The following is a 24,941-nucleotide window of genomic DNA, read 5'->3' on the forward strand; positions in this document are numbered from 1 at the left end:
TCTTGCTCCCTGTGGCTTCCATCAATGTGTTTTCTGTTTTAAAATTTTAACATTTTTATTAAAAGATATTTTTCTGTAAACAACACAGTATATATAAGAATTATCTATTTAATTTAAAATATATTTTTAGATTTTGGATAATTTTATTATTATTAATTTTAATGATTTATTTGGCAAAATAGTTTAAATCCATTTTTATTTTGTAGTTAATATATATATTTAATCTATTAAAGGTATAAACGATATTACCGTGAAAACTCGAATGAAAAAAAATATTTCAGAAATAATAGTAACTTTTGTTACCTTGACTTTATATCATGTATTTTGTCTTTGATACATATAGACACCCATTCTAACGCAGAGTTAAGTAACTGTGGCATTTGTAATCGTTGACTTTACTCTTGTATCCTTTGATTAGAGACTAATAATAATGACAGTATCATTTCAAAGGGAAGAATCCATGGAAATACACAACTTCAAAGGAATGTATCTTATATGTTCCACAAATTTCTTTTGGGTGCTCAGATTCTAATTTAACAAAAGATAATACATGATTTATACAATAATATCACATCATCAGTTGTCATCTCTATAAAAGGGTTTTTGTTTTGGGAAGAGTAAGAAAATTGAGGCATTTGCCCTTTTTTCTTTTCTCTCTAGTAAGCAAAGTAAAAGATAAAACAATCAAACCTCTGCAAAAGTAAAATCTCTCTGTACACAAACTGTAGTGTGCGACTGGTTTGTTCACCCACTCACACTGATCTACTTCTCTTCAGGTTAAAGGCTTTTTTCTTTCTTCTGCCTTTTGGGAGGATTCTGCTTTGCTAGTATAGCTATGAGAAAAGGGTTTCCTCAAAACGCATGGTTTTTAGCCGTTTGAACCCAAGGGTTAGCCCTTTATTATGTTGGTTACCTCTGTAAAAATCGCTGATGGAACATCACAAGATTCCATTTAAGACCCTTTGGTAGTAATCATACTGCCGTGTTCGCCATGCATCTAAGCTACTGCTGATGAGAGATAGCACCAACGAGACACATTGCTGGTTTCGTGACCCCAACCAAATCAAAAGAAAAGAAAGACCGTTACCAACAGTGGATCATGCGAGAAGTTGAATTTAACAGACATAAAACAAAAGGCTTTACCTCTTCGGTTAGGCTTAGATGGAACCGTTTTCTTAGGTTTTGAATGGTTCTTGGACCACCTTTGAAGCAAGGATAACCCGAGTCCTGATCAAGATGTTACCAGAATATGTAATTTCACACGGAAAATAACTAGGCTTGTTACCATATTATAAGTATGTAGGATTCCATGTTCATATAAAGAAGGCAAGAGATTATGATGATACCTGTAACATTTCAACTAAGAGAATAATTCGCTCAGCGTGCTTTCTACATGTAAGGAATCCTTGAATACATAGCACCTAAAAACAATCGACAATTAGATGCTCTTCTTCAACATAATTAGCTATACGCAGAAAAGGTTAAGAGACTTAAGAGATAGAATTAAGAGACAAGAGGGAGAGAGCAACGTGGATACCTTGAAATAGTCAAAGAACTCACTTGGAACCCCATCGGCATCAGAGTCCATGACCTAGTTGTGACGAGAGTGTTTTTTTGGGTATAAATTTGGACTAAAGGATTCAATGAAATTTAAGCACAAAGGAGTTTGAAGGGACGAAAACCAATCTGTTATTAAGAGAAAGAATGAATCTCTTACCTCAAGAAGTTCACGAGTTAACTTAAACGGAGCACTCTCAAAGTTTACACCACCAGGAGAATTCGAAAGCATAAACCCGAAATCAATGTGTATGATATGACCCTCTTCATCCAAGAGAAGATTCCCATTATGACGATCTTTTACCTACAACCAATTGAAAACCATGGGCAAATGAGCCTTTAAAACCACCTTAACATGCTATTCATGAAACATAAAAACGGCACCAGGACATGTAAAACCTATAAATCCCTTTGTTTACAACGCACTAATATGCCCGTATAGGTGAATAAACATTGTACTCAGAGAAGGGGCCGCTAAGAGATGTACCTGCAGAAGGTAACAGACCAAAGAGTATCCGGCCATACTCTCAACAAAATTCCTCTGCAAAAGAAGCCATCTCGGAAGGTTATATACATAAAATGGCATACGGCACAAGAAGCTAAGAATTGGTCAATTATTATATGAAACAAAATAACCAACATCCTGGTTGAATTGAACTATTACGATCTACCTCAACAGTACATTTACCTGGGCGAACTTAAAGCTAGGAGAGTTTTCTTTATACTTCGCAGCAAAGAAATCACGTAGGCTAGTGATGTTGGGGTATCTACTTTTGATAGAATGAATAGAAGCCTGCAGGAATGGAAAATGGCACTTATTACATACGCTTCCATTGTAAGAAAATGATGAAAGAAAATGATGACAGGATACAACGTAGCAACTAAACAGGGCTCTGGTTTCAAAATTACCGTGTCTGGAATTGTTTCTATAAGGGCAGTATACGAAGAAGTAACCAAGACCTCATAAGGACGTAACCAGAGGGGTAGACCTGCTTCCTGGAATATATCTAGCACATGGACAAGACAATTCTCTATAAGGTGGAAATGTAATCGTCTTTAACGGAATAAGAAGACATAAAAACAAAAATGAGGAACCATACCCTAGGAAATAGGATATTAACAGACACTAGTAGATATAAGAAAGTATCACCCACCATAGAAGTGAGAAATGAGTTGCACAGCAAGATGTTCCTGCCGACAGTCATCACCGCTCTTCACAATGATCTGCGAAGATCTACAGCCTTTTAAAAACAGAGGTAGAAAGAAGTATCGTATGGCAAAATGGTCAGCACACAAGGACACAATTAAGTAAAGATTACGCAAGGAAAGTATCTAAATCCTTTGACATCAGCTTTTCAATGTTAGCAAATAAAAATAACATCAAATGCAGCTTTACAGAGAATCGAAAGCAGAAGCCTATCATGGGCCTCTCAAAGAGTCGTCGAAGACTCATGCATCAGTCAATACTTTGATGTCTACACTGTTGCAGGTTTAAAAGAGAAAAATGATATGGTCAGGAACTTAATATCCTTTTAAAAATCTGGAATCACGAGTTATGCTCCTCTACATATGGAAGATCAACAGTATCAACCCCAATAACAGAAAACTTCGGTTGCTATATCACGTTAGTTGACACAAATACCTATTCTAGTCATCATCAACGAACTTAATTTAGAGGAATATACTTGATAGGGAACCCCATGTACTAATACTAAAGATAAAAGGGTATGGTTTTATGCAGCACTTACAGAACGCAGGTCCCAACCAGGTAAATTTCCATATATTGAAGCTTTACGAATTCTCTCTCGCTTTCCATCCCAAAGTTCACCAGATAAGGCATCACCCTCCTTTAGCATTCCACCATTGGCCTGTGAACATCACAAAAAATAGATAGACGGTTCAAAATTCAGAACAAGAAAAGGAAGATCTGTTAAACATGCATTTACCCTTGGTTGTGCATCTGAAGAATCCTGACCAGCCCCTTTGAGAGGAAGGCCTGGAGGTGCCTCACCCTTTGCTGCAGCAGCCTGCATAAATTATTAAACTGAGGATTAATGACGGGTAGAGGAAGAATAACAAATAGAACACATGCAACAATTTCAAACTGTAAGTAATTGAAGTGCACAAGACAAGAACAAGTACATGCACTAAAATAACGACTCAATTGAGTATCAGAGTTAATTCCACCACTAGAAAAAGTACATCATGTATCATAGAATTTAAATGGCAAAAGCATACAAGCAATTGCCTTCTACAAGTTATCGATCCAGAAATACTCACCCTTACTTCCTCCATGGCAACAGTACTTGGAACACGGCGATGTTCCTTTTTACGTGGGACTGCTGGATCAGGAATGCTTTCCATTCGAAGTCCTGGGTCAGCCGTCACGACCACCCTTACCCACTCAAGATCAGAGTTTAGCCCAGTTTTTGGGGCCTCAGCCAGGACATCATCAAATGGATCACTCAGTGATTCAAGAGATGCAGTACAACTCTCCACTGAGAAGCTTACACTGACAAGTTTCACCTTCACGTCGGGCTTAGGAGTCATTGCCTGGTCAATTGCTTGGGCAGTGGATAGCGACATTCGGTCAGCACTGTTGCGATAAGCCTCCTGAGTAGTCCATAGTGGATAAGCCCATGCAGGTTGCTTTTGAAAAAATGCGTCCCCGTTGGCCAATGGTATGCCCCCTCTAGAAAGCTTCTGGGAGATCGATGTATCTTTAGCACTGCTTCAGAAAACAAAAAAAGAACAATGAGAGATGGCTATCATATAAATTTTTACACTCGGTATGACAAACAGGACATAAAAAGAATAACTTCCCAGTAGAGGTACTAGATAAGTATTACTCTTAAGAAGCAGTGGATAAGTATTACTTTTGAGAAATTTTAACTTTCTCAAATTTACCTGGGTGTTGCCGCTTTCAAAACTTCTACGGAGATCATGTACGGCGCCTTTTCCCTAGAATTCAAAAGAGTGGATTCATCTTCAGGAATATGAACGACACGATAAACTCCTCTTCCCATTGGAAAACAAATTCCTGGAAGGTTATTGAGGAAAAAAAATTAGTATCTGGTAAAAAAAACAGTTACACAACAGAATTAACGTAGATGGAAAAAAAAGGAATCTAAACTGCTTCTAAAAGCTGAAATCATAAGATTGTAAAAGAGAAATCAAGAGTGTGAGAAAAATCTCCAAACAAGAGTGGAAAGATTGCAATATGTTCTGAAAATCTAATCAGCCAAAACAAGGACCAACATCTACCAGACATTGGACTTATATAAGCAGCAGAAACATGATAAAAAGGATATACTACTTTTTTTAAGACAAGATACATGATTTAGATCTCAGTAACATTAGAACGGGGTAAATTTTTCACATACTCTCTCAGAGAAAATCATACGTGACTGAGATAAAGCATTCCGGCTAAGTAGATATGAGCTACACAAATAAAGTAAACCTCTAAATAATATCTCCTCGTAAGATCCAGTTTCAGAAAATACCTCCGGTGGTTTCAGCTTCAGATAAATGAAAATTGATCTCTGCGAGAGACTAAAACCAAACAGAAGAAACATGAAGTCTGGTCAGTTGCTACAAAGCTATAATTTTAACAGTCTAAAATTATTCATCCAGACGGAAAGTCAAGTGTAATAATCACCTCCCGAAGCGCAATTTTCCGATCTTCGATGGGAAAGACATCTACCAAACCATACGATGTTTCACATAACGCTTGTACAAATTCTAATGACTCATGGTAAGCCCCTTTCCTGAACTGTGAAGCGGTATTTTTTGGTAGTGGGGGCTTACCAGCTGTAGTATCATCCTGCTGCTTAGGTGAACCTGGCCGCTTCTGCAATGGTTATAATAAGAAAGATTGGTATGCGCAGAATCAAGAACACATAACAGTAAAGAATGTCCAGTATAAGATAAGTAATTAATTGCAGTCGACAACCACCCTGTTTCAGCCAACATTTGCGTCAAGCAAATTTCACAAGAAGCAGATATTTATGATTATATCCTACAAAAATCTTGGCAAATGAATCTAAAGATATGAATCGAAAGAAACTCGAATATCAAACAGTGCAGCTAAACCCAGTATTTGCAATAAGATAGAAACACAAAGGACAAGTCAAATGAGAGCAGACCTCTTTGTGCTTCTTTGATCCAAATAGTTCAGAATCTTCAACAGACTGGTCACGATCTCTGAACAATTTACGGAAAAAGTTCTCTGTCCCAGGACTGCTTTCAACTATGCCATTGCTCGTATTTTCAATTTCTGAAGTAGGTTTCGCGTCTTCTGAATGTGTACGGAATAATCTTTTGAACAGAGAAAATTCTGGAGATTCGTCACCCTCGCTTTCACTCCCGTCATCGGCTTTGCCAATATCTTTCTTGTCGTCAGGCTTTTCCTTAAATAACTTTTTGAAAAACCCCTCCCTTTCATCCTCTTCACCAGATTTATCATCAGCAAGCACTGCTCCATCCGTATCATTCTTTTCATCAGCATGTCGTTTGTCATCAACTTTATCCTTGAAAAGTTTCTTAAAGAATCCATCTTTGTCCTCATCATCAATTGCCTTAGGAACTTTATCTTCCTCAGTTTTGCTGTCACGGAATAGTTTCTTGAAGAACCCTTCTGAGTTTGCATTTGACTCTTCATCATCCTTTTTATTCTCTCGCAATAACCTCTTGAAGAAACTCTCCGAATTTGCACTCAAATCCTCTTCATCACCCTTATTATCTCGTAACAACCTCTTAAACATCCCATTCCCATCTGAACTCGATGTCAATTCCTCGTTTTCTCCTTTACTACTTAACAGCCTCTTGAAGAACCCCTCGGAACTGTTCGTCATCTCCTCGTCTTCTGATTTATTATCTTTCATGAGGCGCTTAAAGAAGCCCTCAGAGTTAGACGTTGCTTCATCCCCCTCACCTTTGCTGTCCCTCCTCAGCCTCTTGAAAAACCCTTCCTTCTCACTCTCTTCATCATCTCTCTCACCCGACTTTCTAAACATCAAAGCATCTCTGACTTTAGGACTCGGGATAAGCTTCTTAAAAATCTTACTGTCCTCAGCAGGAAACTGACTACCATCATCCTGAACGCTGCTCCCCGGTGAAGGCGAGAATGACAAAGACTTCTGCATCGGAGGAGACAACTTCAACGAGAAGAGCTTCTGTTTCGACGACAAAAGCCTACTCAAAACCTGATTCTTACTCCCAGGGGTCGAAACCTCACTCTGCACACGCATAAGAGGAGACCACTCACCCATAATAGTAGCAGCAATCTGACACTTCTCTTGAATCCTACCAATCCCTTCACTATCCTCCGAATCCTCCAACTCAGCCAACAAAAACCAATGCACTTTCAACGCAATCTTCAACGACTTAGCGCAGATATCTATCACAAACTTATCAAGCGAGGGGCTCGGCTTGTGCACCATCATATAACAAATCTGGAAGAGATAACTCTCGATGCCTGATAAAGGAAGCGTATACATCCTATTGCATAAGTAATCCCTAACTCCAGCGTGAGGATGCTTGTAGAGGTAACTAACAGCGATCCACTCACAGAAGAAAGCTGAATCGAAGAACCTAATGAGCCAACCATTGGAGCCAGCGGACTCGCCGATGAGGTTACTCGGTGAGGTGATCTCACGAGGCGACTCGGATGAGTCGCCTCGGACGAGTGATAGAAACCGTCCCATCGTCATTCTGATCAGCTTAGCGTAATCATCCGAGAGACGGATCTAAACGAATCGAGTCTCTAAACCCTAGGATGATTCTCAGTAAACCTTCACTCATAAAACCTAATCGCTTCTCTGTAACCAACTCAAAGCTCAATCGAAGGCCTTAGGCTAACCTAACCGAGATAAACCGGATGGAAATAGAGATTACTCGTATCTTACTCGATCGAATCGCCGTAAACCGGAGGCGATCGGGAGTTTGAACCGGAGATTGAACTGATCTCACGGAGAAGGAACGTAGCGATCAGCTGATTCTAGCGATGATCTGGTCTTCGTCGTCTCCGAGATTGTCAGCTTGGAGAGAGATCAATTCGAAAGAAGTAGCTGAAACGGCGAGAAGCGATCGCCGTTGACTCTGCCGGAAGCGGTTATCGTCGTCGTCGTCTGTTGGTGGGAGAGAGAGAGAGAGAGAGAGAGAGAGAGAGAAAAGTAATTATTGTTTGCAATACTTTTAAATTATTTTTTAACTTCTTCTGGTTGTTTAATTATTTTTTTAATTATTATTTTTTTTTTTTTGTCTTGGTGAAGGAAGGGAACTAACGTGCGCTGGAAAGTTCGCGCGAGCAGAGTTGAAAATTTACGTGGGAAATAATCGTGTGATTACGGACAGTTGATTAATCATTACATGCTTTTGAATTTCGAATCTGATAAGCTATTATTAAACTAATCACTGCAGTTAGATTAAAAAGTTCTGCAGCCCAGAAAATGAAAGATTAATGTTTCCATTTATGCTTATTGAATTATTTGAACATGGTGCACAATGCTACAAACCAATTATAATATATAAGCAAATTTAACCAAAGAAATTGTTTTAGGAAAACTAAAAATTTAACAAGTAACCATCAATATAAGACCAATGTGAAACATAATTAAAGAGTAAAACTACGAACATAAACCCGACATGGTCTGAAACAAAATACTCAAAAGACACGCAAAACTAAAGTCATGAAAACCCAAACCCAAAGCCATTTCACACAACCAAATCGGGCTGGTGAATAAGGCTTTCTTAGACACGAGACAAGAACAATACTAAGAACATAGCACTGAGTGCGGTGGTGAAGGAGATGGGAAGCAAGGAAGATCCGTGGTTCCCTGGAGATGGGTTTGGAGCTAGAAAACTTAAGTCGGGTCCAGCAGCTACAGCAGCTCCTCCTGGAGCAAGACCTGGTCAAAATAATGATTCCAGGTTAAGAAACTTTAATTAACTAATCACATAAACACCTTGAAATAAAATTATGACGACTAGTTATAATTGTGGTCTCATGTTTACAAGTCTATTAAAGATTTTTTATATATCCACACAATCCTTCGTCATGTCATGGTCACATGTATAAGCTAGCGACTGTAGGTGTTCTAAAATATAAACGGAAGTACAGAACCCAGATGGTCTCAAAAGAATCAACTAATAAAATAAAATAAAAATTCATTTAGCATTTAATAACAGAAAACAACATTGCATGAGACAAAAATTAAGAGTAAAAAATAATCAAAATCAAACAAAGGAGAAATATAAAATACCTGGTGCCATAGTAGGAGCGGCGGACACTGCCAACAAAATAAAAAACAAATGAAAAAAACAGTATCAGTACAAATTCACAAAAAAAATATTCTTAAATAAACTAAAAATGATGAAAAAATAAGGATACAGAACATAGATCTATAAAATCAGTTGAACAAAAAAAAAAGATCTATAAAATCAAAAAGAATCTAAGAAATGAAAAATGTTAATAAATTAATAGATCTTACATCCACAAGCAGCCATAGAAGGAGCGTGAAGCTTGCATGCAGCGGGGAGTGTTGCTGCTTTAGTCATGTTCAAAGTAACGCCTAGAGAAGCACTACTTTTAAACCCCTCACATAGACACTCTGCGTCGGTCTTAAGCACCGTCTTAAGCCCGTTACAACAAGAACTAGCCGGCTTAGCCTCCGTGCCTCCAGCGGAAACAAAGGACAAACAATCAGCCATGTTGAGTATGAGCATCGAACAGTCTACAGCCGGAGCTGGAGCCGCCGTGTGGTGATGAGCTGCTTCGAGAACGGAGGAGACGGAGAGAAGGAGGATGAAAAGAAAAGGTGTCAAGGTAGAGAATGAAGTGGCCATTGTAGGTGTTTATGTGAAAGATGTGAGGAGTTTCAATGGAGAGAAGTGTGTGGCGGAGACTTTGAAGAGTAAAGAGGAGGAGGAGGAGGAGGAGGAGAAGAAAGGACAAGGGGGTATTTGTAGGTCGGTTGCTTTGGGTGTTGCTGTTGCACATTAACGATGACGTTTTGTATATGTGTCATGCATTTTCATATGGATGCGTGATCGTGGGGTCTATACGAAGAGAGATCTGGCCTTTCATATTTCCTTTCTTGTTTTCTTACTACTGTATGTCACTTTATTTTTTGGTATATTTCAAGAAACTTGATTAGCTTTTTTTCTTACTACAAAAATATAAATGGATTAATTAAAGATTTCAAACCCAAATCCAGTATACTTTTTGCCAAAATTTCCATCTGTGTGTACACTATTTTATAATTGAAGTTAAAGTGCAAAATAATAATTAACCATTATGAAGAAAATTTTGATTAGTTTGTGTTTCTTCATACTTTCTTGAAAATGTCAAACTTCATTGGAGGAAAGGTTTTATTTTCAAAACTCTGAATTCAGTTGAGATTAGATACTTTCAATTTTTATGTGGTTGCGGGTGGATATTACGTGATTCCATGTAATGGTGAATTATTGTGTCATTTATACTTAATCATTTATTATAGACAATTTACTGTTACTTTAGTGGCTGAAACAAATGTACTTACTAAGTTCTCAAATGGGTATTGGACACTGGACTAGTGGAGATTTTCATGACTTTCCACCTCCCTTAACCCCTATAGTTCAATTCAGGGCCGGAAAATAGGTTGATTTACTCATCGAGATAATCACAAACCAGCTTCTAAAGACAAATTAAACCCATGGGCGGTTTTAATGGATAGGCTATTGCAAACACTGGTTTATGATCCTCAAAATTTAAGAAAAGTTATATAAATATATATATATATATATGTAAATATCCAAATTTATAAAAAAAAAATGTATATAATTTTTCACTAAATTGTTTACAATCCCTAAAATTTTAGAACCGGCCATCACTACACTCCAAAAATAACAAATAGAGGTATACGTTACTTAATTTGCACGATTCACCTAAATAGAAAAGCAATTTAATTTGGAAGGTGGAGGATAATAAATGTGACATATGTATTGCGTTACTCTTTACTCTTTACCTCAACACATGCATCTGTACACATACTTGTATAGGATGATTTTCCATTGTATGTTAAAAGCATCAGATCTTATTTCCCAAAGTAAGAGATTCTTGTTGGTGATCTGGTCGACGTGTAAAGGTTACAGTATCGAAACTATGCGGATCTGTAAGAAGAATATCAACGGCTGAAATAAAAAAACAAATGTTCCTTCACTTTTTTTCCATGAAGTCAAGCTATTCTTAAATATAGTTGTGTTAACCTTTGAGTACTAGTATCTAAACTTGGTACACATTAGTTACATCTTCAGTGAGTCTCTTTGAAGTTTCTTCCTATGTGATTATGTTTTGAGCTAATATAAGTTCATTACAGCTCTTTCACAACCTACATAATATCGAAAAGATAGTAGACATTGATTAATAGGTACATTTATATCACTTAGTACTAACCGAATTTTACCTTCAGTTGTTATGTTTAGATTAGTAAATCGCTGAAATTTTTTATCCATATGTTTTCCAGATTTCGTGTGCGAACATGATCACTCTCTTTTTAAATCTACATATAAACTAAACAATTTTGTAAAAAAGTCTTCATATAAGTTTTGCTATGGGATTTTCTGGTTATAAAAAGTTTATAGCATTATCAATAGTATCATTAATAACGTCTTGGCGGAACCTTTTTCCATGTTTGGATGGTTTCATTTTCTTAAAGAATGTTTTGTTTGTATCTATCAAATTTAAAGTGCAATGAAGTTATTATGTGAAAATAATGATTATTATTATCTTGATTGGGCCGTATGTCGGAAGATCACTTAAATTGTAACTCCCTTCGTGGCCCGTTGAAAAGAATACAGAAAACAAATCCACCCCATAACTTCCATCATCTTTCCAAACTGCCCCATAATAAACAAATTGTTAGTTCTGAGATTCTTTTGGTTTACGTAGGTTTATGTGTATATGAATTAGAGACAAGCAATGTAGAATCGTTGTGGTTTTACACTGTTGTATGATGGTTGAGTACGTTGATCATATATAATGACCGATCACAGGCTTGATTGTTTGGAGTTAGGACTTTCCGGGTTCCAAAAGTCTAAAAGAGACTACAATATAAGGAAGCTGTTAACTTTGAAAGTTAATTATGAATTGATAATCATTGCTAAGCTTAGTTTCCATTAATCTAACGTAATCAAAATGTTCATTCCTTTGATAATTCGTTCATGCAAACCACCTTACGTTATAGAGTGAAAAAAAAAACAAATGACAATTTTATTTATTTCATTCATGTTACATAATATAAATCTTACACTTGAATAATTATAACGTAACCATCAACCACAAAATGCCAATCACAAGCTTATTGTATCAAACAAATTATTATTAAGCAACCAAATCATTAATTAAAACCAAACCACACATGCATGTTGTGCTTTAATTCACTTTCTTAGTTGATCGCAGAGCAAACCCTACGAATCTCCCCATCTGATCCTGTCTTAACTTCTATAAGACTCATCTTGACCATCGAGTTCCCGAACTCTGTTCCGAACCTCAAGGGTGGTCGGCGTAAGCCTAAGAAGCGTTCTATGATGGCTCGAGTCTCGGTGTCATTCCACAAGACGAGATCGGACTGGAGAACCACGCGGCTTGACCTCACTTTACTTAGGAACGATGTGTCAAAGCTGCCTGCACTACCTTCGTCTAAGTCGACTCGGGCTGATGCGTCTCCGGTTTGAGGGCATCTAGCCTGAACCAATGGTACAAAACTTGGATCGATTGATGGGTCGGGTTGTCCTGTACCGTTGAAGTTGAAGAATCTGCCTCTTACCAAACCGCAACCAGCAGTTCCTATTGTGTGCCCGCCTAGTGAAACCAAAACTCGTTAAATTAGCATGAGCTAGTTGGAATTTGAATGCGTCCAAATCAACATGAAATTTATTTACGATTTGATACGTACCAAATGTTTTATAACGATTCAGAACTTGTTAATTATGAAGTGACTTATATCTTGGTACATTCGTTCGATCGAACGAGTATAGATTTTTCTAAAAGCTTACACGGTATAATATATCTTTTACGATAAGGAAAACCTTTTATATTAGATCAAAAAAAAATTCGTAAAAGTATAAACTAATGAATTTTGAAACTATATAAATATGGATCTAAGAGATTTAAAATTATTTATTCACATAATTTAAATATGCATTTGTCTCAATCATGTTTTTTCTCTAAGTATTTTTGCTTTGTCAGTGTCAATTCATGTTTGTTGGCAACAGAACTGCATTAAAAATTGAATGTAATGACAACATACCAACAAGGGTTACGAGATCTAGCGTGTTGAGAGTTTTAGCAGCAAAGTCTCGCTTCTGCTTGTCCACGGCATCGTTTGGTCCGGGTAAGATCACGTCCGAGGCTTGCGAAATTCGGCCGTCTAGACGTCCCAATGGCACTCGCCAGCCTTGTCCACCAGTCTGCATCACCCAAGTTTCAATACGTTAGATATTTATATATTTATACGTGCGTGTAACTATTTAAACCAAAATAACTAATTTAAAAATGTGTTACCAAAACAACGGCCTCACGAGCAGCAAGGGTAAGGATATCAGCACAAGAAACCATTCCAGGACACTCAGCCTCAAGCCTAGTCTTAGCCTCTTCAATAGCTTCAAACCCTCTCAATGAACGGTTTGGACCGGCGGTTCTCTCCGTGTTGTTACCAGCGAGAAGAACCGAACCATCGCAGCCACGGACAAAGCAATCGTGAAAATGCATACGCAAAATCCCGGGTGCATTAGCAGGGTTAGACTGGACATGTTTGCGAACCACCGATGCCACAATGGACTCTACGTTTCGGCATCCATTTCCATAGAACCCAACACGCGGTCTCTGACCAACACCACGTCTCGAGCCACTGTTTCCTTGTGCAGCTACTGCTGCAACCAATACTAAAAACGTTACTAGAATGAATAGTAGATTATAACCACGACCCATTTTGTGTTATATTACTAATCAAGAAAGTGTTTAAGCTTTGTTAAAGTTGTTATTGTTTGTTGTGTGTTGTGTGTTTTGAATTTCGGATTAAAGGGTTGTATATATAGGCCAGAAAGTCTTGGGAATAAGAATTCTGACGAGCAAGTTCGGCACACGACGCCGGAATTTATGGAAATTATATTAGTATTATAAGTTGATATAGTTAATCATTAAATAACAGTTAGTTGCATTATGATGTAGACGAGTCGGTCCATTGAACAATACATATTTTCATTGTTCTCTTGTATCCTTGTGAGCGAAGCTATCTTCGTTATAATCAGATGATATGTAGCTAAGTAAAGAACTCGGTTAGTGTTTTTTCTGATTCATTTAGTGAGATTTGCAAATTTTGTAGCTGATTAATGGATTTACAATTAACCTAAAATGTGACTTAAAAAAATGTGACTTTTGTTATTAAAGAGCAACTAATTTATTGAAAATATATAAGCGAATTGGCTTAAAATGCAAATCTCCTAGACCCGTTGGTACTACAGTGAGATGTTTTATTTGGGTCAATGCAAATAATATATAGATTAGCTCGATCAATTGTGTGAGGATAATATTGGATTTAAATCTTTTTTGGGTCAGAAGTTCAAAACATTTCTATAGTTAAAAGGATAATGAAATTATATACTAGGCATAGTTGACCTTTTAAAATGATTAATTTTGTCTGGTATGTTAGTTTTAAAATAATATTTGCGTAATTTTGGATTAGCACGTATACTATTAAGAGTGTGATGAAGAATTAAAAATTTAAAAGTATTCACCGCCACGGAATCTTTGAACTATCGGACAAGAGGCTTGTGCATGAGGAAGGTGCAAAACAAAGAGGATAGGGTTAACGTTGGCTTTAGTTAGTTAACCACTTCCATTTAAATAAAGTCATTACGAGGATAGGGTTAACGTTGGCTTTAGTTAGTTTTTTTTTTTTTTTTTTTTTTTTTTTTTTTTTTGACGTCGAACGGCCATTCTATTACTCAAGCTTGAGGTGGTCTGGGTAACCAGACCGGAATAGAACAACCAATGAAAAGTAACTCTCTACGAAAGGTCTGGCTTTAGTTAGTTAATCACTTCCATTTAAATAAAGTAATTACGAGTAATACCATTACATTATATCATTATATTATACTGACAGCCGGCTGCATTTATATATGTAGATTTTCTGCTGACGAAATTCCTTTTTTCTGCTGATGAAAAAACGTGTTTGGCCGTATATTACAAGTTGTATGGATATTTAATTTGTATTTTTAAATGAAATTGTGGTCTTTGATTTGCTTTTATATCAACAGAGTATTTTTCTAAAATATATATTTTATTTAATTGAAAAACGTAAGAAATTAACTTGAATTTGAATATGTTAATGTCGGTCGCAATATCAGGCTTTTGTTATTTAAATCATTCAAACAAACCGCATTTGGACTATCTTCGGACCTGTACTCTATATACTAGCACACACTATTCATATTTACAAACCTGTTTTTTTAACTAGGCTTATTTACAAAACTTCCGATTCCAACTTTTTTTATTTCTCTTGTTATTTTAAGATTTGAACTTTAAAATTTCTCATGGTATATATAGTTAGATTAGAAAAGTTTTACACATTATTTTAAATAGTTTGAAACATTATATATCATTTTCAAAATATAGTTTAACCTATCATTCAAATTCACCAATTGTTTGTATTATTTTCTAATCGTTAATTTGGACTATCTTCGGAACTGTACTCTATATATTAGCATACACTATTCATATTTACAAACCTTTTTTTTTAACTGGGCTTATTTACAAAACTTCCGATTCCAATTTTATTTTATTTCTCTTGTTATTTTAAGATTTGAACTTTAAAATTTCTCACAATGGTATATATAGTTAGATTAGAAAAGTTTTACACATATTATTTTAAATAGTTTGAAACATTATATATCATTTTCAAAATATAGTTTAACCTATCATTCAAATTCACCAATTGTTTGTATTATTTTCTAATTATTAATAAATCTTTATAATAAATTAAGTATTCAGGATAATAAAAATAAAATAAATCAACTTTATATATTTATTATTTAATAATGATCTTTGATGTAATTAAAGATAATATTTGTATGTAAAAAGAAGATATTTGTAAGTTATGAACTAAAAGACCACTAGTTATGGTAAGTCAGTTGGTTTAAGCGCATGTATTGGTGATGTTGTGTTTTTATTCAAAATCCGGTAAAAAATAATTTATGCTATAAATGGTATCAGTAAAGACCGGTTTCGGATTGTGGAAGAGATTATGATCTAAGGTCCAAACTCCCTGTAATTAACAGGTAAGAAAAGAAGTTATGGATAATGGACTACATGTTAAATGTAATACGTTGAGGATGAATAAGTGTTGATTTTTTTTTTTGAGAAAATATAAGTGTTGAAATTATGAATGGAATAAAAAACCGACTATACTGTTATGCATACTTTTTCAAAGGATAATCAAACGGGAGAGCAAGATAACGATGCTTATGGGTTTAAACTTGGTCCCTTTCAACAAAAGAATTTACTGACCACACAATAGTATTAGTCATAGACTCATAGCATTTACAAAATGTATACAAATGACACTACAAGAAAACGTAAGTTTAACGAGGATAATTAACGAGGAAAAATAATCCTCGTAAAAGTACGTTGATTTTACGAGGAAAGTACGTGGAAAAAGAGAAGCATCGTTATTTCGTCGTAAGGTAACGACAAAACAATTTCGTCGTAAAGACGATGTAAATTGACGTGGCTTTTACGAGGAAACACTATTTCCTTGTAAATACCACGTAAACTTCGCGAGTTCTTTACGACGAAATACTTTACGTGTACTTAACGAGGAAATTTTGAATCCACCAACTTGGTAGGTAGCTCACGTTTTTTTTGGCCATCCAATTAATTTTCGTCGTAATTTCACACGAGGCTATACTTTTCACACATATGAGTATGGTAGACAGCGGACGACTAGTAACTATGGAATATGTGTGAAAGGGGAAATAGATTTCTACGGGATCTTGACGGAGATTATTGAAGTCGAATTTCCAGGGATATTGAAGCTGAAATGCGTCCTCTTCAAATGTGAATGGTTCGATTCCGTCGTCAACAGAGGTGTTCGGTCTAACAAATTCGGTGTAGTTGATGTCAACGGTGGACGAAGGTACAACAAATTCGAGCCTTTCATCTTAGCTTCACAAGCAGACCAAGTTAGCTTCCTTCCATACCCTCGAATGAGAGATTCGGGTATAAATTGGTTAGCTGTGATCAAAGTTACACCTCGAAGACGAATTATCAGTGGAGAAGAACCACCATTGCAAGAAGAACAGATAAATGAAGTCGAGGAACCTGAACAAGAAATTGATGACATCCTTCTCATTGATCCGCGTAATCACGAGTACGAAGATCTTACCGACGATGCCACAGACGAAGCTGTTGAAGACGAGTTTAATGAAAATAATGATGTTTCTAGTGATGACGAGAATGTTGATGTATCCGATTGATGTATTTGATTTTATGTAGTTTGTTTTGTGAATAAGATAATGTGGGAGTTTGATTTATGAATAAGGTAATGTGAAAGTTTATTTTAATTATGAATAAGGACTTGTGGTTTGGGGTTTGGAATATTTTATAAATAGGGTTTGAGGTGAAAGAATAGATTGAGGTTCAAGGGTAGATGGGTTTGGGGTTTGGAATATATGAAGTAGAAGATAAGGAAGATGGGGTTTGGAGTTTCGGATTTTAGGGATTTATACGTAATACTCGTTAATTCCTCGTAAGCCAAAATCGTCGTAAGGTTGTCGTAAGGCCACGAGGAGTTTACGACGAAATTAAAAAAATAAAGAAAGCAGGGCACGCTAATTCCACGCAAGCCAAAATCGTCGTAAGGTTGTCGTAAGGCCACGAGGAGTTTACGACGAAATTAAAAAAATAAAGAAAGCGGGGCACGCTAATTCCACGTAAGACTCTCTGAGTGAATGAAAATAAGGAATTGTGGTTTGGAATGAAAATAAAGATATGGTTTGGAATATATAAAGTAGAAGATAAGGAATATGGGGTTTGGGGTTTTGGGTTTCGGGTTTTAGGGATTTAAATGGAATACTCGTTAATTCCTCGTATGTTAACGTCGAACTTACGACGAATTCCTCGTAAATACCACGTAGGACAGATTCGTCGTAAATACCACGTAGGACAGATTCGTCGTAAATTACACGTAGGACAGATTCGTCGTAAATACCACGTAGGACAGTTTCGTCGTAAATACCACGTAGGAGAGATTCGTTGTAAATACCACGTAAAGTAAATGATGAACGCGGCCCACTTTAATTCCACGTAGGACGGAATCGTCATAAACACCTCGTAACCAAAATCGTCGTAAACACCTCGTACCGTAAAAACTAGAAAAAAAAAAAAGAAGAAATATACTGGATTTACATGTGGCAAGACTTCCAGCAATTATATTACTTAAGTCTCACCAACATAAATTCCAATATCTTCTTCTCTTCCTTTTTTTTCAAATTTTTATAATTTGAATAGGATTGGATTTGAGAGTATGAAGTGAGATAGGGTGTGATTTGGGAGTTTGGGTGTGGGTTGAGAAGGAGAGTTACGGGTATATTTATAGGGAAGCTTTCCTCGGTAATTCCACGTAAGCAAAATCGTCGTAACGTCCTCGTACCTAAAAAACACGGGCCTTTGTAATTCCTCGTAACTTCCTCGTATAATAAAACGCGGGCCTTTGTAATCTCTCGCTGTTTCGTCGTAAAAAAAAACACGGGCCTCTGTAATTCGTCGTAAAATTACGAGGAATTTGCGACAGAATGTAATCTTATATATACACCCCGAGCGCTCACTCTTTCTTTCCTCTCTACTTCCTCTCCACTTCCTCTCCACTTCCTCCCTGTTTCGTTGCAATGGTAAGCCTCTCTAATTCCTCTCTAATTTGGTTAGTTTAGGTAGATTAGGTGGTTAGTATAGGGAATTTAGATAATTTTACGGATCTTATGTTATTTAGTGTTGATTAGGTGGATAATGTTGGAAAATATACTGTTGACGGAAATTTAAAAAATTAAATTTTTTTCTCAGGTTCGAAAAGGTAGACTTACTGCCCATTACAGAGAGATGTTCGGTGAGCCAGGTAGTCACCAACCGACGACTCACATGCCGAGGCGGATGTAACGGCGAGGAGTGATGAATTCTACCGGGCGATTAACGACCCTTAGTTCTTTTTAATTTCGGTTCTTGTATTATGAATTCAAAACTTATTTATATATAAAATATTTTGGTTTTGATTTTTTTAGAATTTTAATTTTATTAATAATTTAAATAATTTTTTTAATTATAATTTTTTTTATTTCTGTAAAATAACGAAACGAAGTAATTTCGTAGCTATTTTGCGACTTCTTTACGTGGAAGCTTAACGAGGTTTTTACGAGAAAATGTTTACAAGGAAATGACGTGGAAAATTCACGTGGTCTTTACGAGAAAAGCTATCAAGATATTTACGTTTACTTTACGAGTATTTACTTTCGAGTTATTTACGTGGCTTTAACGAGGAATGGCTTTCGAGGTATTTACGAGGAAATTTAGCGACGTCCTTACGTGGAAGCTTTACGTGGTCTTTACGACGAAATATTCTTCTTCGCTTTTACGACGAAATTATTTCCTCGCTACGTTACGACGAATTAGCGAGGATATATGCGTTACGACAAACGTATAACGACGAAACGGGTTTCCTCGCTAATTCCTCGTAACACTGCTTTTACGACGAAATCACGAGGAAAACTGCCCTCGTAAAACTTGTGTTTTCTTGTAGTGTGAGTATTTTCACCCAAAAATGTATACAATTAGGAATATTTTATTTGATGATTTGAAAAAAATATGATGTCATATTTTAACATGCTGAAAATAACTCCACTTCTCGATTGTAAATTTCAAACAAATCACCCAAATTCAGACAGAAAGATAACAAAATTTTAAATAAACCGAGTTTGAATGCACATCAACACAATTCGTGCTACATGGATATGAAACAATGTTTTATGTTTCATTTGAATATTTAGAGAAAGAGTTTGACTGATGTCTTTTTAGAAATTAGTTTGGGTTCTTTTATGAATCTGAAATACAATATAAAAAAGGGAAATTGCACCCTATATACATAAAAAAAACATAAATACACTAACTAACCAAAATTTTCCCCTCTCTCCTACTTTTTCTTCCTATCTCTCTCTACTCTCTCTCCCAAAATCTAATTTTCATTTTTTTTGGTTATTTGGCAAATAAGCCCTATAAAAAATTCTTACCAAATAGATAATTTTGTTATTATAATTTTAACTTGATAAGAAATTATAATTATTTAAAAGTTTATTAATGAAAAAAAGATTACGACAAAAGTACAAAAATCTTAACAACGTTTGTAATATTTAGTTGTGAAATAAAGAGTGAATGAAAAATTATACTGAAAACAGATAGCTAAATTATTGTTTGTAAGATCATTGACTCGCTTTTTATTTTATTTATTGTCAAAGTCCACAACAATGTTATTATTATTATTTCACTAATCATTTCCACCAATGATTAGATTCATTTTTGAACAGTGTATTCAAAGTCAAACTGATTCTTTGAGCCTTTTTTGACTTTCACAATTTTTTATTTCGTTTGTGGAAGTCATATTCAACTTCATTTACAATTTTATTACTCAAATGTTATAAATTAAGCTTCGTTTTATTTTTTTGTTAACGGCAAGTATGCTCCGTTATTTCAAGATATTTTTTTGCATAATTGTACTATATACCTTTTTAGCTATAGAAGACGATTAAACATAAATAAGCAAAGAGAATTATACATAGCTTAGTTTTATTTTAAACACTTGTTACATTCGACACTTATATAATCAAGCATAAAATCGAATGATCATAGAAGATGTGCGGACTATCGGGATCATTCCATATTTCCACAGCATACTATATATTATCGACCTTTTTAGACCGCATTGATTCTGACTCCTAAAACAACTTTTAAGATATTATATCAAAACTAAACTAGTGTAAATAATACGCATTTTTGTATAATTGTCTTGATATGATTATACTCATACATTAAGAACATCATAATCGTCCACCGAAGATTTATGGATCTATGGTTACATTGCTTAATTAATAGTCACTATGCGTTAATTTAAACGCAACGCAAGAGAATGAAGAACTAATGTTTGTTTGTTAATAGTCACTAATGTTTGTTATGAATATTTGACTACGAGAGTGGTACAGCTCTATCTGTCTTGTTAGCTAATGTTTGTTTACGGAATAATACTACGTACTTTTACGTTCTGTCAGTAAAATATTTGTTCATAAACTCTTACAATACCGTAATAAAAACAATCAATTGCATTTGAAGATGTATAAATTAAAAAAAAACAGGAGCATATGAATAAGACGATTTTTTTTGCCATTTTCTCTGGTAATTACTTCAAAACTACATCTTCCACGACAGTCGTCACTGGTCAACATCAATTATTCAATCACTTGCATAATTATTGATGGCACAATTATTGTTTAGAAGAAGTTACCCAAAAAGTAATCTTTCTGGATAATCTTCTCAATTACCATTGTCCTTTCTAGTCTTGAAATCTTACTAAAAACATACGAGTGAAAGGAATTTCTTGTTTGGTTAGTCGATAGAGATTTCAAACATATTACTAAATAAACATAGTTATCTTTGAAAATAAGTTAACTGATTTGTTTTGCTTCCTAAGTAAATGTATTATAGATTAAATGAACTTTTATCAAAAAATGGTCGAAATCAAATGATAATGTTTAAAGCCGTAAACTATACTTCATGAGCATGACTCTAGAACTGCTCTGGTATATTACTATTTAATCGGTAAAGATAATACTATATGGCTCTGTGGATTAATTATGTTTTATTGTATCAATTGCCAGTATTAATGTTGGTACAAATCAAGAGAAGTACTAATCAAAATTAGAAAATATTTACCAAGATATTTATGATAAAATATTAGGTTAACGATAATAAGTACTCCTATTCATAATAAACTGTTGCCACAAAATAATAGGAAATAAATTTATGGAGTAGCTCATAGCAATTTGATTGAAACACATGAACGCATGGTTTTTTGGATATTTTTGGAATTCTGTTTTTCAAGAATTTCATAATTTCTAGCGACTTCTATATTTTAGATGATAAAAATACTTAAACAAATATATATATATATTTTGGCAACAACGGAGTAGGGTTCAGTGGCTTCAGTGTGGAGATAGAAACACCGGTTTTTTCCATGCAGCAACAAGGGGGAGACGTGCTTTAAATAAGTTTGCTGTTATTGAAGATTCTTTAGATAAAGCTGTTTATAAGGAGGAGGAGATCGTCCACTGCATCGCAGACTACTACTCCCGCATTTTCTCGACCCAAATGACTGACTCCTCTCAGGCGGTTTCCGATGGGATCTCCCCCTTAGTAACCGCAGAGATGAATCAAACATTAGTGGCTCCGCCTTCCACCCTTGAAATCAGAGAAGCCCTTTTCTCTATCAATCCCGATAAAGCGCCGGGACCTGATGGCTTTTCGGCGAGTTTTTACCAATCCTTTTGGGATATTATTGGAGATGATGTAGTTAAGGATATCAAGTCCTTCTTCTCCTCTGGCGAATTGGACCAGCGACAAAACGAGACGCATGTGAGGCTCATACCGAAGATCACCGGACCGTGGAAAGTTGCAGATTATCGTCCGATCGCCCTCTGCAACACCCACTACAAGATTATTGCCAAGTTACTGACCAGAAGACTTCAGCCGCTTCTCCCGGAGTTGATCTCAGACCATCAGTCTGCCTTCGTTAAAGGCCGAGCGATTTCGGATAATGTGCTTATAACAAAATGAGATTCTCCACTATCTCCAACACTCCGGGGCAAAAGTGCGTTGTGGTATGGCAATTAAGACAGATATGAGCAAGGCGTATGACCGGATGGAGTGGGAGTTTCTACGACAGGTTCTTGCTCGTTTCGGTTTTCATGAGACTTGGATCTCGTGGATCATGACTTGTGTTACTTCCGTGTCCTATTCGTACCTGATCAACGGGTCTGCTCAAGGCAGAGTGGTTCCGTCTAGAGGGATCCGGCAAGGCGATCCTCTCTCTCCCTACCTCTTCATCCTGTGTACGGAAGTTTTGTCCGGACTCTGCAAGAAGGCGCAAAGGCAAGGGGATGTGGTCGGCGTTAAGGTGGCACGGAACTGTCCTACCATAAACCATTTATTGTTTGCTGATGATACAATGTTTTTCAGTTGAACTGACCCTCGCAGCTGTGCGGCACTAGTGGCGATCCTAAGAAAGTATGAAGGCGCTTCGGGACAGTTCATAAATTTGGATAAATCCGCTATCACCTTTTCGGCAAAGACACCAGGAGCTACGAAAAGAAGAGTCCGCGAGCAACTCCACATTCTCAATGAGGGTGGTTTGGGGAAGTATTTGGGTTTACCGGAGAACTTTGGCCGTAAAAAACGTGATATTTTTGCCTCCCTTGTAGATCGTATCCGGCAAAGAAGCCATAGCTGGACGGCCAGATTTCTTTCGGGAGCTGGAAAGATGGTTCTATTGAAGTCGGTGCTGGCTGCAATGCCGACATATGCAATGTCGTGCTTCAAACTACCCATGTCGCTCTGTAAGCAACTGCAATCTATCCTTACGAGGTTTTAGTGGGACGCTTCACCGGACGTTAGAAAGATTTGTTGGGTTTCATGGCAAACACTTACAAAACCAAAGAACTCGGGGGGCCTTGGATTTCGAGAGATTGCCCAGTTTAACGATGCCCTGTTAGCGAAACTTTCTTGGAGAGTTTTGAAGGATCCATCATCACTCCTCGCTCGAACCCTCTTAGGGAAATATTGTGTGCACACCTCCTTCTTAGAGGTCCAACCTCCATCATGTGCCTCTCATGGTTGGCGTGGACTGTTGGTGGGGAGAGATCTCATTTCTAGAGGTCTTGGCTGGGCACTTGGATCCGGAAAGGAGGTTGGAGTTTGGACCGAACCTTGGTTATCAACGTCTGAACCTTTAGCCCCAATGGGTCCGCCAACAGAAACTACACGATTTTGGAAAGTGAGCGATCTCCTCAGGCCAGGAACAAATGAATGGGATGTTGAAAGAATCAGAAACACATTACCTCAGTATGAGGAAAAGATCCGAAGCCTCATCCCTAGCTCGTCTCTGCTACAGGATGTTAGAGTCTGGTTGTTTAATGCGTCAGGAGAGTATTCTACAAAGTCTGGTTATGCAGTGGCAAAACTCAACAATGGTGATCCGCACATCCAAGAGCTCAATTGGAAAAAGTGTATATGGCAAGTAGCCACATCACCTAAGATTCGCCACTTCATGTGGAAGGCGACCAGCAGAGCTTTGCCAGTTGGTTCTGCTCTAGAAGCCAGAGGCATTGCGATCTCCCCGCTTTGTAAGCGCTGTGGAGAACGGGAAACTGAGATACATGTTCTTCTGCAGTGCCCTTTCGCGAGGAAAGTATGGGAACTAGTCCCCTGTTTGTTCAAGCCATTTGCGCAGAGTATCAACTCAGTTGCAGCGCTACTAACTCAATGCCAAAGGATGGTTTCTTTACCACCAATAGGACTAGGAAGCACTCAGCTGTTTCCCTGGCTCCTTTGGATCCTTTGGACTAATAGGAACCAACTTGTGTTTGAAAATAATTTTTTCTCAGAGGAAAGTACAGTTCTTAAAGCTGTACGAGATGCAAAAGAATGGAAGGCTGCTCAGACGTGTAGCATTAAGCATTCCCTACTACAGTATGTGGGCGTTTCCTCACTTCCACCTGCTGATAATTCGTTTACTTGGTCTTCTTTTTCTGATGCAGCATGGGATCAAGCAACAGGAAACTGTGGACTTGGATGGCAACTTAGAGATTCTGAAAATTCCATTACAGAATGCTCCTCTTCATACCGGCGTTTTGTTCCTTCGGCTCTTGTGGCTGAAGCGTTGGCGGTTAAAGCTGCAGTCACAGCTGCAGTCTCTTCACATGTTTGCTGTCTCTCGGTGAACTCTGATTCAAAGAACCTCATTTTGCTCTTGAAGACTCAAGGACAGGATGTTGCTCTGCGAGGGGTGCTGCATGATATTCATGTTATGTCCCGCTCTCTCGCGTCTATCTCGTTTACTTTTATTCCGCGTTTATTGAATGTTCAAGCTGACTCCTTAGCTAAAGCAGCTTTGTCTTCTATGTCTTCCCCTGCCTTTGTTGCTGTAGACAGAAATTCTATTTCTTAATCAATCTTTATTTGCTCAAAAAAAAAAAAACAAATGTATTTTAGGGGTGGTGGTGGAGATATGCAATTTCGATAGACTATTGTGACTCGA

General features: G+C 36.8%; 3 protein-coding genes across 4 annotated transcripts; all 3 read right to left on the minus strand.

The window, feature by feature from the left end:
- Positions 1 to 532: 532 nt before the first annotated feature.
- On the minus strand, positions 533 to 7,739 carry LOC106404958 (phosphatidylinositol 4-kinase beta 1-like). 2 transcript variants are annotated; one of them, XM_013845599.3, is made up of 16 exons: positions 5,703 to 7,739; positions 5,216 to 5,407; positions 5,061 to 5,109; positions 4,465 to 4,597; positions 3,838 to 4,285; positions 3,504 to 3,584; positions 3,306 to 3,425; positions 2,712 to 2,781; positions 2,467 to 2,564; positions 2,246 to 2,350; positions 2,045 to 2,098; positions 1,718 to 1,861; positions 1,538 to 1,591; positions 1,347 to 1,421; positions 1,144 to 1,227; positions 533 to 1,040 (listed from the first exon to the last, which is right to left on the minus strand). In XM_013845599.3, exons 1-16 carry the CDS (start codon positions 7,266 to 7,268, stop codon positions 939 to 941), a joined length of 3,375 nt encoding a protein of 1,124 aa, XP_013701053.2. In that variant the 5' UTR covers positions 7,269 to 7,739; the 3' UTR covers positions 533 to 938. The 2 variants fall into 2 exon arrangements, with proteins under 2 accessions (XP_013701053.2, XP_013701048.2); XM_013845594.3 differs by having other exon boundaries at positions 3,838 to 4,288.
- A 268-nt stretch (positions 7,740 to 8,007) lies between these two features.
- Positions 8,008 to 9,521, minus strand: LOC106404948 (non-specific lipid transfer protein GPI-anchored 31-like). The gene is made up of 3 exons (XM_013845585.3): positions 9,048 to 9,521; positions 8,820 to 8,846; positions 8,008 to 8,465 (listed from the first exon to the last, which is right to left on the minus strand). The coding sequence occupies exons 1-3, from the start codon at positions 9,400 to 9,402 to the stop codon at positions 8,308 to 8,310; spliced, it is 540 nt and encodes a 179-aa protein (XP_013701039.2). The 5' UTR covers positions 9,403 to 9,521; the 3' UTR covers positions 8,008 to 8,307.
- A 2,264-nt stretch (positions 9,522 to 11,785) lies between these two features.
- Positions 11,786 to 13,549, minus strand: LOC106351888 (peroxidase 69-like). The gene is made up of 3 exons (XM_013791607.3): positions 13,100 to 13,549; positions 12,846 to 13,005; positions 11,786 to 12,397 (listed from the first exon to the last, which is right to left on the minus strand). The coding sequence occupies exons 1-3, from the start codon at positions 13,523 to 13,525 to the stop codon at positions 11,982 to 11,984; spliced, it is 1,002 nt and encodes a 333-aa protein (XP_013647061.2). The 5' UTR covers positions 13,526 to 13,549; the 3' UTR covers positions 11,786 to 11,981.
- Positions 13,550 to 24,941: the final 11,392 nt, after the last annotated feature.

The sequence above is a fragment of the Brassica napus genome, chromosome C2 (genome assembly GCF_020379485.1).
Source record: "Brassica napus cultivar Da-Ae chromosome C2, Da-Ae, whole genome shotgun sequence".
Lineage (NCBI taxonomy): Eukaryota > Viridiplantae > Streptophyta > Magnoliopsida > Brassicales > Brassicaceae > Brassica > Brassica napus.